The sequence below is a fragment of the Halichoerus grypus genome, chromosome 7, assembly GCF_964656455.1.
Source record: "Halichoerus grypus chromosome 7, mHalGry1.hap1.1, whole genome shotgun sequence".
NCBI classification, from domain to species: Eukaryota; Metazoa; Chordata; class Mammalia; order Carnivora; family Phocidae; genus Halichoerus; species Halichoerus grypus.
In genome coordinates, this window is record NC_135718.1 from 116,673,526 (window position 1) to 116,686,813 (window position 13,288).

Genomic DNA, 13,288 nt, shown 5'->3' on the forward strand with positions numbered 1-13,288 from the left:
AACTGTCTTTAGCACTGGTCCCGGTGATCAAACGCAGGCCTTCGGAGGAAAGGGGAAGGAGTCTGCCAGCTGGCCACATGGAGAGCAGCCAGCTTCCGTCCCATCCCCAATCTTAAATTCTTCATCTCTCTTTTGACAAGTCCAGGGGCAAAAGGGAGTACAGCTGAGCTGCCATGGTCGCAACTCAGCTAGGAAATCGAAGACACTCAAAAATGGGGTTTAAGATGTCAAACATCGTAACACCACTCACAATTTAGAATGACAGCAAGGATATGCCACCAGTTAACTTCGATAACCACATCGGGATAGCAGATTTCCATTTCCAGGCGCTCTTACTGAAAGACTAGAGAGCCTTACCCCATAGGATACACTCTGCCAGGCTAACTCACCGTCCACTGGCAGCAATACTTCTGGAAAGGCGTCTTCAGCCCTAACGTGTCTGCCAACTTCTTTCCCCACCGCATCAACTACCTTTCTAATGTATTCGCCAACCCACAGGCTTTAGAAACAGGTGGAGATCAGGATACAACTTCCTTCACAACTGAGAGTGTTTGAAAGAAGAGACAGGATTCTTTCCTACTCGGTATCAAATTTCCACGAAATCAGAGGACACGGATAAAAAAGAACATTCTGGCTACTGAGTCGCTTCTCCAATGGAAAACTGAAAGATGGAAGTGTGAAGGAAAATACGGGGAACCTCTTCCTCACAAAGGAGTTCCCTGCTCGCAGAACACCCCAAGTTACAACAAACAGCAACGCTTCTCGAATGACGAGACTATGAAATGCGCACTCCTCATGAATCCATTCACCTTACCTCTTGCAACTCCTTTTCTTTCTCCTTGAGTTTCTGTTCCAGAGAACATCTGGCACTTTCTGCGTTTTGTCGCTGACAACTCAAATCTTCAGACAATCTTTTCAGTTTTTGTTCCAATGCAGTACACTTAACAACAAATAAAAATGGTCAATACAAAATTATTCGAGGTGAGAAGCAAATATTTTGAATTTTAGAAAAATTAGGTCTGGTTCAAGTTCATCTTTGTGTTTTGACATTTTTGTTCCACTAAAAAGTTGGAGTTTAAATGATCAGCAAGGGCGCCTCACTGGCTCAGTCAGTAGAGCTTGTGACTCTTGATCTTGGGGTTTTGAGTTCAAGCCCCACAGTGGGTGTAGAGATTACTTAAATAAATAAAAATTTTTTAAAAGAGATTTTTATTTATTCATTTGAGAGAGAGAGAGAGACAGTGCCAGCATTGGGGAGAGGCAAAGGGAGAAGCAGGCTCCCCACTGAGTCAGGAGCCTGACGTGGGGCTCAATCCCAGGACCCGGAGATCACGACCTGAGCCAAAGGCAGGTGCTTAACCATCTGAGCCACCCAGGTGCCCCTACTTAAATAAATAAAACTTTAAAAAACAGATAGAATAAAATAAAATGATCAACAAATACTAAAACCACTATAATTATTTTAGCACACCTAAAGTTTGTACTTGGGAAATATTAGAAAAGATATAAAATATTAGACCGTTTAAATAAATACTTCATAATTTGCACTATGAAAAAAGAAATCAGCATTTCTGAATAAAGATTCATCTAACATTTTGTTGCATAGAAATGAGACGTTCAAATGCAGTGATGTTGATCTGTGTAATTTAGAAGCTGTAAAATAATCAGTGGGTAGCCATGACCCTCATATGATAGTCTGTTTCAAGCATAATAGATTTTGTGGGAAATTTTAAATATTAAAATGCCTCTTTCCACAAGGCTCCTGCTATGCCATTTTAAATTTCTGAAGGTTCACAGCACTCCAGAGAATATCACAACCGGTTTTTAACCAAGCTGCCATAAGCAACACAAAGAACATTCTTTTGTTTTTGTACATAGCCAATACCCTTAAAATAAGTTTTAAAACATGAACTAAATCAAAACTTAGGATGCCCTTCTAAAATTAAATTGGAGCAAAATGTCCTCTGAATCTTCCCCACGGTGTTTAAATCCTTAAAATGCCCTACAAAACAACTGTAAATTTCTGGGGAAGAATAAGAACACCTCATGTGAGTGGGGGAGAACTCCCTGGTCTAAAAGAAATGTGCCCCAATTTGGCAAATCTCTCTTCTAAAGTATTTCTCAGAGAATCACTATAATATCATTCAGAACTATTAGAAATATTAGAAATTTAAGAGAAAAGTTAGAAGAAAAGAAAACACTACGTAATACTTTGCCAGAAGACCAGACACCAATTATTAACTAACCAAAGATGAAAAAATAAAGCTGGTCATTAATGACTAAATGATTTTCCAACTATCAGTACTTTAAATATACCAATTTCAAAAAGAAGAATAATTGAGCCACTGGTTCAAATTAATCCACTGCTTTGGACATTAAGACACCTTTCCATTATCTTTACTGTTCTTGAATTTTTAAATCTCCTAGGAAAAGTATTACAGAAATTACTTATAATAATAACAAATATGAATCAAATATTTATCAAGAGCCAACTATATGTCAAGCACTGTGCTAGGTACGGGAGATGCAGCAGTAAATAACCCAGATAAAAATCATTGCCCAGATGATGGTCCAAATTTTGGTGGTTGACAATTCTCAGAGAAAAAAAGCCCACGCAAGGCAGAGATGAATGAACCCTTGGTGCCCTCTCCTGGTCCTCCTTCAAACTGCAACACATTCCACTAACATCTCAGAATCAACCACTTTCTTACTACAAAACAGGTTAAAAAGAGCCTTTAGAATATGCTCATATTTTATTTAAATGTTTTACAATGACATTCTGATACATTCTGACGATGCACAATCCATGTAAGACTAGCTGACCACTAGGTGTCATGAATGTTCCATAATATTCTAAAATAGTGTCCTAGCTGAAATCCTTGAAAATATGTAGTATATGACCTTGGGCACTCACTCAGCACCCTGGGCCTGAGTTCTCAACTGTGAAATGTGGGTGCTGAACTCCAGGTTTGCTGTCAGCCTCAATGTTTCTACATGAGTTCAAACTATGTATCCCACACAGTTTGCAAATACTTGGAAAAGAAGCATACTAGAAACAGCATACATTGACAAAAGAATATGGTATTGATTTTGATTAAATTAGTTCCATTTTACTTAACGGGTAATTCTAATGGTAGGTCAGGGAACAGCATAAACAAAGCATAATTTGATTTCAGCAACACATCTGATCAGGTCCTATTATCCTAAGAGGCAAGAGGGAGAAAGGTAGTCTGAATTTTCAGTTAGGTAGATTTGAAGCTCACTGGAAAAAAAAGGTACCCAGAAAGCATTGAACAAATGAATCTGAAGAACCTGGAGGAAAGTTTATAATAGAAAGCCAGAGCTGTGTTCTCAGCACTGTCCTAGTCAAAAGTTTTAATTCATGATCTGGTAAGAAGAGACCTTATCAAATATGCTAGATAGAACAAAGATTCAGTGATCCTGTCACTCCAAAACCAGTAAGACAAAGTATAATAGGATAAGTTAACTCATATATAGGAAGGCCTGAGTTGGCAGAAATGCAACTGAAAAAAAGTTAAATGACAAGGAACTCAATGCTATAATAACTAATGTATTATTATAAACTCACCATGTGCCAGGCACTATGCTAAAGCCTTTACAAAATTTATCTCAATCTTTACATCAACCCTATAACACAGACATTAACACCATTTTATTGATTCGGCAGGGGAGGCTCAGAATTCAAAAGCAAAACAAGTGGCATGTGGCAGAACCAGGGCTCAAATCCAAGTCTCTCTAACTTAGAAAACCAACCTACAAACTCAGACTGCACAAAGTGAATAAATATGTAGGTCAAGGTAGGTCATGTTCCCATTGACCCTCCACTGCACCTTCATACAGTGAATCAGTATTTATCAACAATATCTCTGTGCAAAGCATTGCACTAGGAGAATGTCTAAAAAAATGAACCTAGACTACTGCTTCCAGGAAGATAGAATAAACGTACATTTCTCTATTCCTCAGATTGAGAACAATTCAAAACCCTTCACAAACATTAAGAAAGCTCTGAAAGGAGAGAGGAAGACTGAGTGACTAGGGACTTTGGGACCCAAGGGAAAAACATGATGGTGCTGAAAGAAGAGAACAGTCAACCCAGAAACCCTGTATCCTGAGGAAACACCTTCCAGGATGAAGTATCAAGACATTTCCAAAGAAAGAAAACTAAGAGAATATGTGGCCAGTAGACCAACCCTAAAAAAAAAAAAAGGCTAAAAGAAGTTCTCTAAACAAAAAGGAAATGATGAAAGAAGGGACCTTGGAAGGTCCAACAATATTGGCATAAATGATAGAAAACTGGAGAAGAGAAAGAAAGTCTAAGTTATGTTTGACAGTTAAAGCAAAAATTATAACACCATCTAATGTAGTTCTAAATGCAGGTAGAGAAAACACTTAAGAAAATTGTATTATAAATAGGGGAGGGTAAAAGGATGAAAAGAGCAGTAAATTTTCTCTAATCCATTAGAACTTCTTACATGACAACACCAACAGACCGACAAATGATGTGTATATATAATATATTATCTAGAGCAGTCACTATAAAAACTCTACAAAGAAATACATCTAAACCACTAGATAAAATGAAATTCTACAAAATGTTTGAGTAACCCACAGGAAATGAACAAAATGAAAAACAAAAAGAAACAGAAAATAAAAAATAAGATGGCAGTTTTAAACCATGACCAATCGATGATTACATTAAATGTAAATGGCCTAAACATGCTAATTAAAAGACAGTTGGTAGAAGAATGGATTAAAAAATATACCCAACTATATGCTGTCTATATAAAACTCACTTCAAATATAATAATAAAAAGATAGGCTGAAAATCAAAAGACAGAAGGAAATACATCATGCAAACATTAAAGGAAAGCTGGAGTGGCTATGTTAATACCAGAAAGAGTAGACTTCAGAATAAAGAAAATTTCCAGACAGTGAGGGCTATTATATAATGATAAAGGTCAATCCACCAAGAAGACACAGCAATCCTAAATGTGTATGCACCAAACAACAGTTATAAAATATGTGAAGCGAAAACTGAGAACTGACAGGAGAAATAGATAAATCAACAATCTTGGAAGACTCTCACTATCCTCCTTTCAACAACTAATAGACAGGAAATCAGCAAAAATATAGAAGAATTCAACAACAACATCAACCAACTGAAAATCTGGGGCTAAGGATAATTTTAGAACACTTCACCCAACAACAGAATACACTTTTTTCTCCAAGTGCCCATGAAACATATACCAAGATAGACCATTGTCTTAGGCCATAAAACAAGCCTCAACAAACTTAGAAGAATTGAAATCATAGAGTATGTTCTCTGAACACAATAGAAATCAATAACAGAAAGAAGAAAATCTCCAAACACTTGGAAATTTAACAAGGTATTTCTAAGTAATCCATGGGGCAAAGAGGAAGTCTCAAGCAAAATGTTTTAAAAATGCATTAAAAAAAATAAAGTAAAAACACAATGAATGGAATAAAAACAAAAATACAATATATCAAAATTTGTAGGACACAGTTAAAGCAGTACTGAAGGAAATTTATAGCTTTAAATGCCTACACTGGAAAAGAAAAGTTTCAAATCAATCATCTAAGTTCCCCACTTCAAAAACCTAGAAAAAGAAGAGCAAAATAAACCCAAAGCAAGCAGAGGGAAATAAAGGAGCAAAAATATATCAAGTTGAAAAAAAGAAAATAAATGAACCAAAGAGCTGATTCTTTGGAAAGATCAATAAAAGATCAACAAATTGACAAATTTTATTATTATTACTGACAAAATTGATACATCTCCAGCAAGACTGGCAAAGAGAAAGCAAGAGAAGACAGAAATATCAGAAACAGAGAATATCACCTGACCTAACAACATCAAAAGAATAGGAAAATACTACAAACAACTATATTTTTAAGTTTAAGTATTTAGATAAAATGGACCATTTCCTCTAAAAACAAAAGCTAGTGGCACCTGGGTGGCTCAGTCATTAAGCGTCTGCCTTCGGTTCAGGTCATGATCCCACGGTCCTGGGAATTGGGCCCTGTGTCAGACTCCCTGCTCAGCAGGAAGCCTGCTTCACCCTCTCCCACTTCCCCTGCTTGTGTTCCCTCTCTAGCTCTCTGTCAAATAAATAAATAAAATCTTTAAAAATAAATAAATAAAATAAAAACACTAGCTATCCCAACTTATCCAGTATGAAATAATTTTCATAGCTACATATCTATTTTAAATATTAAATTTGTAATTTTTTTAAAGACTTATTTATTTGAGAAAGAGAGTGCATGAGTGGGAGAAGGAGAGGGAGAGAATCTCAAGTAGGCTCCACACTGAGTGCAGAGCCCAACGTGGGGCTTGATCTCATGACCCATGAAAATCATGACCTGAGCCGAAACCAAGAGTCAGACACTCAACCGACTATGCCCCCCACCCCCGCCCTGGTGCCCCTTAAATTTGTAATTTTAAAACTCCCAAAAAAGAAATCTCGAGGACTGGATGGTTTCATGGAGAATTCTATCAAACACGTAAAGAAGAAATAACACCGATCCTACACAATCTCTTCCAAAAAATAGAAGGGTACGGTTCCCAGTTCATTTTATGAAGCTACTATGACCTCTGATACAAATACCAGACGAAGACAGAACAAAAGTACAAAAAAGCTGACCAATATCCCTCATGAATATAGACAAAAAAAATCCTCAACAAATTGTAAATAAAATCCAGAAATATATATATTATATATAAGTGCGTGTGTGTGTGTGTGTGTGTGTATAAAGAGTATACCAGGAAGAAAGGCAAACGTAAGCAAAACACTGGACCCAGATAGGGGAGCCTGGTGACTCAGCTGGTTGAGCATCTGACTCTTGATTTCGGCTCAGGTCATCTCAGGGTCATGGGATCAAGCCCCACATCAGGCTCCCCACTCAGCAGGGAGTCTGCTTGAGATTCTCTCTCTCCCTCTGCCCCTGCCCCCTGCATGTGCACATGCTCTAAAATAAATAAATCTAAAAAAAAAGAAACACTGGACCCAGATAAAGACTGGGCTCAGGAAACACCAAATAATCACAGTTGGTCCTAGAAGATAATTCATTTTTCTCTGCACTTGTCACCATACACAATATTATCTATGTGACTATATATTTATGTTGCATCCACCACTAGGATGAAGCTCCCCAAGAGCAATGATTTTTGTCTATCTTCTCACTGCTTCATTCCCCTGGTCTAGAACAGTGACGGACATACAGTAGGCAGTCAACAAATATTTGTCAAATGAGTACATGAATGAATGAATAGAAAAAAGGGAATAAAACACTAGAGTTAAGTTGGGGACAAAGCAACAACAAAACACCGCCAAAGGCGCTAAGAAGCTTGGCCTTAATTGGAGCCTTAAGATTAAATCACAGGAGTACATTTATTGGATCAAAAAAGAGATCAATTAAATTCTATCATATGTCCTAAACCTCTTTTTTTTTTTTTTTGAAGATTTAATTCATTCACGTGAGATAGAGTGAGAGAGCACAAGAAGGGGGAGGGGCAAACGGAGAGGGAGAAGCAGGCTCCTGGCTGAGCAGGGATCCCGACATGGGGCTTGATCCCAGGACCCTGGGATCATGACCTGAACAGAAGGCAGACTCTTTTTTTTTTTTTTTTTTTAGATTTTATTTATTTATTTGAGAGAGAGCGAGAGAGAGAGTGAGAAACAGCATGCGAGAGGAGAGGGTCAGAGGGGGAAGCAGGCTCCCTGCTGAGCCAGGAGCCTGATGTGGGACTTGAACCCAGGACTCCGGGATCATGACTTGAGCCGAAGGCAGTTGCTTAACCAACTGAGCCACCCAGGCGCCCCCAGAATGCAGACTTTTAACAGACTGAGCCACCCAGGCGCCCCTGCCTCTTTTAAAGCTCCATTACTTAGTTGCCTCTTGTATGTGTCAAGTGCCATATATACATAATCTTCATTCTTCCCCACCCACTTAGATGGACAAGAGCTCAGTAACTTGCCCAACTCACTTTGCCAGGAAAACGTGCAGTACGGATTTGACCCCACATCTACCCAACTCTAACCGAACTTACTACTTCAACTGCACAAATACTGCCTAGTATGTATTAATGAGGTTCATTACTCACATTTATTTCATAAATTTAAGTGTTAAAGTATTGTACGAAAAAAATTTCCAAAGAACTGTATGATGAAATGTAGGCTTTCAACAACTCATGAGAAGTCCAGTACCTTGGTTGATGCCTGGTCATACTGTGCTGTTGATCTCACCAGTTCATCCCTACTTTTATTCAGAACTTTGTCTTTTTCAATTAATTCCGCTTTTGCTTTCTCCAGTTGGAGTTGGAGTTCTTGACATTTATTCACTTGGCCTTTCATTTCTTTTTCTTGTCCTTGCAGATGTAGTTCCAAATCACTAATCTTGTTCCTTAGCTCTTAAATCACAAACAAAACCCACACTTTAATTAATATATATTTTTGACAAAAAATTTACAGCTCAATTCAGAATGTATCATTTGTTATTACTCTGCTCTGAAATCTTTGGTGGGACAAATATAAATTACTTCACACTAAACACAGAAACTACTTTAATTGGATTTAATTCAATGGTTAGTCTCTATTGTCATTTGTATTCAAATATCCATAGGAAGCAAGAGAAACACATTTTCTAATGTTTTCAGAGAAACTTGGGAAAGAAAATGGTTTTCTAAAATCATGAGGAGTATCTTACTGAGGCTGCAAAAAGTGTATCCCATGTAATACCCTACGTAAAAATTACCACTTGGTTTTATACACTGGCAACAACTATTTGTTTTGTGCCCATATCCATGCAAATGAATGCTAAGCAGTGCAAAATTCACCCTCCTGTATTCTCTGGTAGCTTTACCTCCAGTAAAGATCAAGACAGTGTGAACCTCCTATACTGCCAAAATTAACAATAATTTTTTTTTTCATTTTTTTTTTCCTACATACAAACAATACCGGTTCCAACGGCATTGGCGGCATGACAATTCTCACCAGTGATCACGGACGGTGATTTTCTATATATCATAGCACTGGAAATTATCGTCGTCTGCAGAGTAGATTCCAAAACACCACCTGGTGCCCTTGGCTGTCAGCTGTGGTGTGGTACTCCAGCCAAGGTTACAGGTTTGCTCCCATATGGACAACCTGGCAGTGCAGAGAAAGCTGCCCCGCAGACACATGCCACACCTCTGGCCAAAGCTGGCCAGACCCCAGGCTTGTTCCATGGGCCACCAAAGAAGACACAGGAGAAGCGTGGGGCGTGGCAACTGTAACCTACTCACCCTACTTCTGGAAAGACAAAGCCACTCAGACTACTTCGGAAGGCTTCTGGGCACCAGCTTTATAGTACTGATAAAAGGACATTCCAAAATTGTGGTATCTTTTATCCCCAAAACAGTATTTCACATGATCAGATTGAGATATAGAGTTTGATGTGTCTAACAAAACACACAAGCACCTTTTAGGATTAAAAACATCTGGCATCACCCCCGAAATTATCTCAGGAAAATTTAATTTCAATTTAATTTAGCTCAATTTAGCTCAATTTACCTTGATTCTGGGCTTTTAATTGGTCCAAAAGGTGAGAATTGCTCAAATTATCACAGAAACTGCTATTAGCATCTCTTTTCCCTGTTTGCAAAGTTGATCTACTTGGAGTCACCTCTTGTTCCCCAGAAAAGTGAGATGCAGAGAAATCTCTCCTAATTGGAGTTTTTAGAGCATGTGATGAAAGCCGAGTTGGGGTCTTTTCTTGTTGCCACGAGAACACGGATGAGGAAGCCTGATGTCGTGCAATGTCCCGGTGATTCATTGTGCTTTGGGGAATAGCCTGACATGCTTTCTGTAAAGATAGAAACTCTTTAGAGCCCTTTAAACATCTCAATATTCAAGGCTATTTATTTTCAGATAGCACATAAAGACATAATGCCAAGAAGTTACCACTTCCACTGCATACCAAGAAAGCATGTTTATTAAGTCAAGGGAACCTTTAGGTCCCAATATCCAGGACAGGAACTGTCTAATGGTTAGACTATAGCATTGAAGGCTAAGCCAGTACCATTTGAGTCCCAATCTATTAAAATGGGCTCAGTTTTTATATTTATTCTGCATCCCTCATATACTCCATTAAACACAAGTGAGTATTCACTACCATTTTGAGTTTTGAAATTTGGTGTCCTTTGCTTGCCTGTCCTTGGTCACCTCCTCCACTTGCTTTGCACAAAGAGGATCAAAATTAAATATTAACCCAAAGAACTCTTTCAAGAATCTCACTTTCCACCATACCACTCCCAAAAATGTCATATAAGGTGTTTTATGTTATATAATACACATTTGTGGATTTGCTACTGCTTTGAATTCTTTATTTTTTTAATTCAAGTATAGTTAACGTACAGTGTTATTTTAGTTCAGGTGTACAATGATTCGACAATTCTATGTATTTCTCAGTGCTCGTCAAATAAATCCCCCGTATCTCCTTCTTTTGTTCTCTCTACTTCCATTCTGACAAATATCAAGACATGGCTATAGATGGTGCATTAAATTTTTTTATAGCAAGAGCTTTTCTTGCCACACAGAGAGGTTTCATGTTTGTAGAGACTCAAATTTCTCCACCAGAAAAACTCTGGGAATCAATGTCAGGAGCAAAGTGGGCACCAATGGCTGAAATGGATCACAAAGCACATGATATTTCTATGACAAACCAGAGAATTACCGTTTAATTTTTATTCACCGCGAGAAGAAACACCTTTGCTACATATCAGAATCCTGTTGACCTCCAAACAAGGGTCAAGGGCATGAGAATAATTGAAAGTGTTAAAGCTCTCATAGGTACTTTGTGATCCTCAGTATGTAAGGTATCTACTTATAAGTCCAGCCTTAAACTGTGTGAATGGTCCCATCTCAGCGAGTTCTTGTGGTTAGCAGAAATAAAACACTAAGTGCAAAACTAGGATTTAGGTTGTTGTTCCCCCCCACCTTTTTTTTTTTTTTAGCAAATAACATCACACAAGCAGAAATGGTAAGGGTAAATTCTACAGATACCGAGTATATTTAGGGTCAGTCCCTTAACTAGAAGCAGGGGTTTCTAAAACCTGCATTTTGTTTCTTTTGCTGACACTAAACAAACCTCTTCGCCCACCTCTCTGCCTATTTACCCATACCAAAATGGAGCTTTATAACCCTGTCCAGCAACTTATTTAACAGAATTGGGAAGATTATCTTGATAACGTTCCCCTCTAAATAAACATCTCATAAATAATGACCCTAAAACCCCATGTCCCTGGTGGTAATCAGCACATTCCGTAAGGCCTCAGTGGGAAGCAATCAATGGCCTCCAGGTGATAAAGCCAAACAGTGAGTGTCTGGAATGACCCTGGTCCCCCCCTCTCCTTACCATTAGATCTCAATAGGGAAATAATTATATGGCTACAGTTTCTGTAGAATTTGATGAACATCTAATGTCTAGGGATAAACTGATCTCCCCACACTATTTTTTTTTACTCCTATTTTTTAAAAACCAAAAAGTAATTATAACTAAGGTAATCAGCCAGGAACTTTATCTTCTTAGTGTAAGAAAAATGTGTCAAGCTCTACGTGAACCAGATTTTTCTCCAACCCTGGACACCTGTATATCAAAGTACTTCTTCAACTGCATACTCTATTGTAAGGCCCATAACTAACTTACTTTAGCCTGCAAGGCTTTGACTTCTGCCTCTAATCTTTTTCGTTCTTCAACTTCTTTATTATATTTTTCTTTTAGATCTTCATACTTGGAAACTAAAAAGACAATGAGAAACAGTTTTACTTCAGTCATGGATTTCATAAAGGAATTCACAGATCAACAATCATTTCAATAGTCTAGAAATGAATATTGCGGTACACTAAGTAAACAGATGCTGGGTTTGAATATTCTGAACCTGAATTATTTTTAAAACACACTACAGGCTAAAATGAAAAGTTTAAAGGCTTAACCTGGTAGCTCCATATAGCTCAACAGATACACAAATGGATATGTAGCGCATTAATGCCCAAATTAAAAGGTTTTTTTTTTAATGCCCAAGTTAAAAGTTGAATTCAAAGATGAATTAATTGATTTCTTTGACCAAATTAAAATTCCAGTAAAAGAGCTATGAAGGGAAAAAATCCTTACCACTATAATACTGACTTGGTGTTAGTGGAGCTGCGAAGACTTTTTGTGGTGTCGCGGACGGATGCAGAGAGATATCTGCAGCCTGCGCAGCCTGTTGGCTTCTTTCAAGTTCAGATTTACACCTGTTAGAAAAGGACCCAAGAGGACGCAAATCAGAGCAAACGCTACCGAATGCCAGCACCACCCGTTCCGAGAGTAATAAACTTACAAAAACCCCACCCTCTAAGAATTCTTACCACTTCATTGGTCCAACAGACATTTAATAAGAACTAACTTATGGGACAGACCTAAACTCAGGCCCCCCGTCTTCAAAGGAACTCAGTCTGGTTAGGGAAACAGAAATATAAACCAATAATCACAGTGTTATAAAGGCTACCATGAAGATCTGTAATGACACTATAGTTATAGGGTTGGGAGGCTGGGGATATATTCCGAGCAAATTTTATACTCTAAGCCAAAGAAAGACACAGGAATATTTAAAAACAACAACAACAGAACTTCAGAAACATAGAAAGAAACTGGTGTCACTGAAGCATGGGCTCAAATCACAAAACTGACATCACTTGTGAATATTAAGTCATGACAAAAACATAGACTTGCCATGTATTTTATGACATTTTAAAAACACAGACACAAAAATCAAGTTAACAGTGCATCTAGAGAAGACGGCTGGAAACAGTCACAAAGAAATGGGAAAAGTAAACTATGTACTGTATATATGCACAGAATATTTCTATCACTTAAGTTCTGAACACCTTTCAAAATCAAACAACCTAAGTTAAGAGGACTCAATTCTCACAAGTCTGTAATGTCTCTGATTTTAGCTCAACACAAGAAATGAAATGAACACCCCATAGAACAGCTAATGATGTGCAGTCTCTTTCTCATGGACATGTTGCTCAAAGCAAGGAGTGAAGGAAGTGCCCCAGTGCCCTAGCTCCACTCAGCTCCAAACTCAATCTGGGAAGGAAAAGGCAATGTCTGGGCTAAAAAGGACTGCTCTACAAATCAAATCTTCACATTCGAGCTTATGGTTGGTAACAGCACTGTCCAATAGAAAGGTTCTACTAACATGTAAAGAGTAACAAGAAACAAATGGATT

At 38.0% G+C, this 13,288-nt stretch overlaps 1 protein-coding gene across 1 annotated transcript in view; it reads right to left on the reverse strand.

Moving 5' to 3' along the window:
* CENPF (centromere protein F) overlaps window positions 1-13,288 on the reverse strand; it is a 101,517-nt gene that overhangs the window by 38,983 nt on the left and 49,246 nt on the right. Inside the window, exons 5-9 of the mRNA XM_036099982.2 lie at window positions 12,187-12,308; window positions 11,722-11,813; window positions 9,588-9,879; window positions 8,244-8,446; window positions 815-940 (exon numbers count right to left, since the gene is read on the reverse strand). Of these exons, the coding sequence (XP_035955875.2) occupies window positions 815-940; window positions 8,244-8,446; window positions 9,588-9,879; window positions 11,722-11,813; window positions 12,187-12,308 (835 nt within the window). The remainder of the gene's footprint in view (window positions 1-814; window positions 941-8,243; window positions 8,447-9,587; window positions 9,880-11,721; window positions 11,814-12,186; window positions 12,309-13,288) is intronic.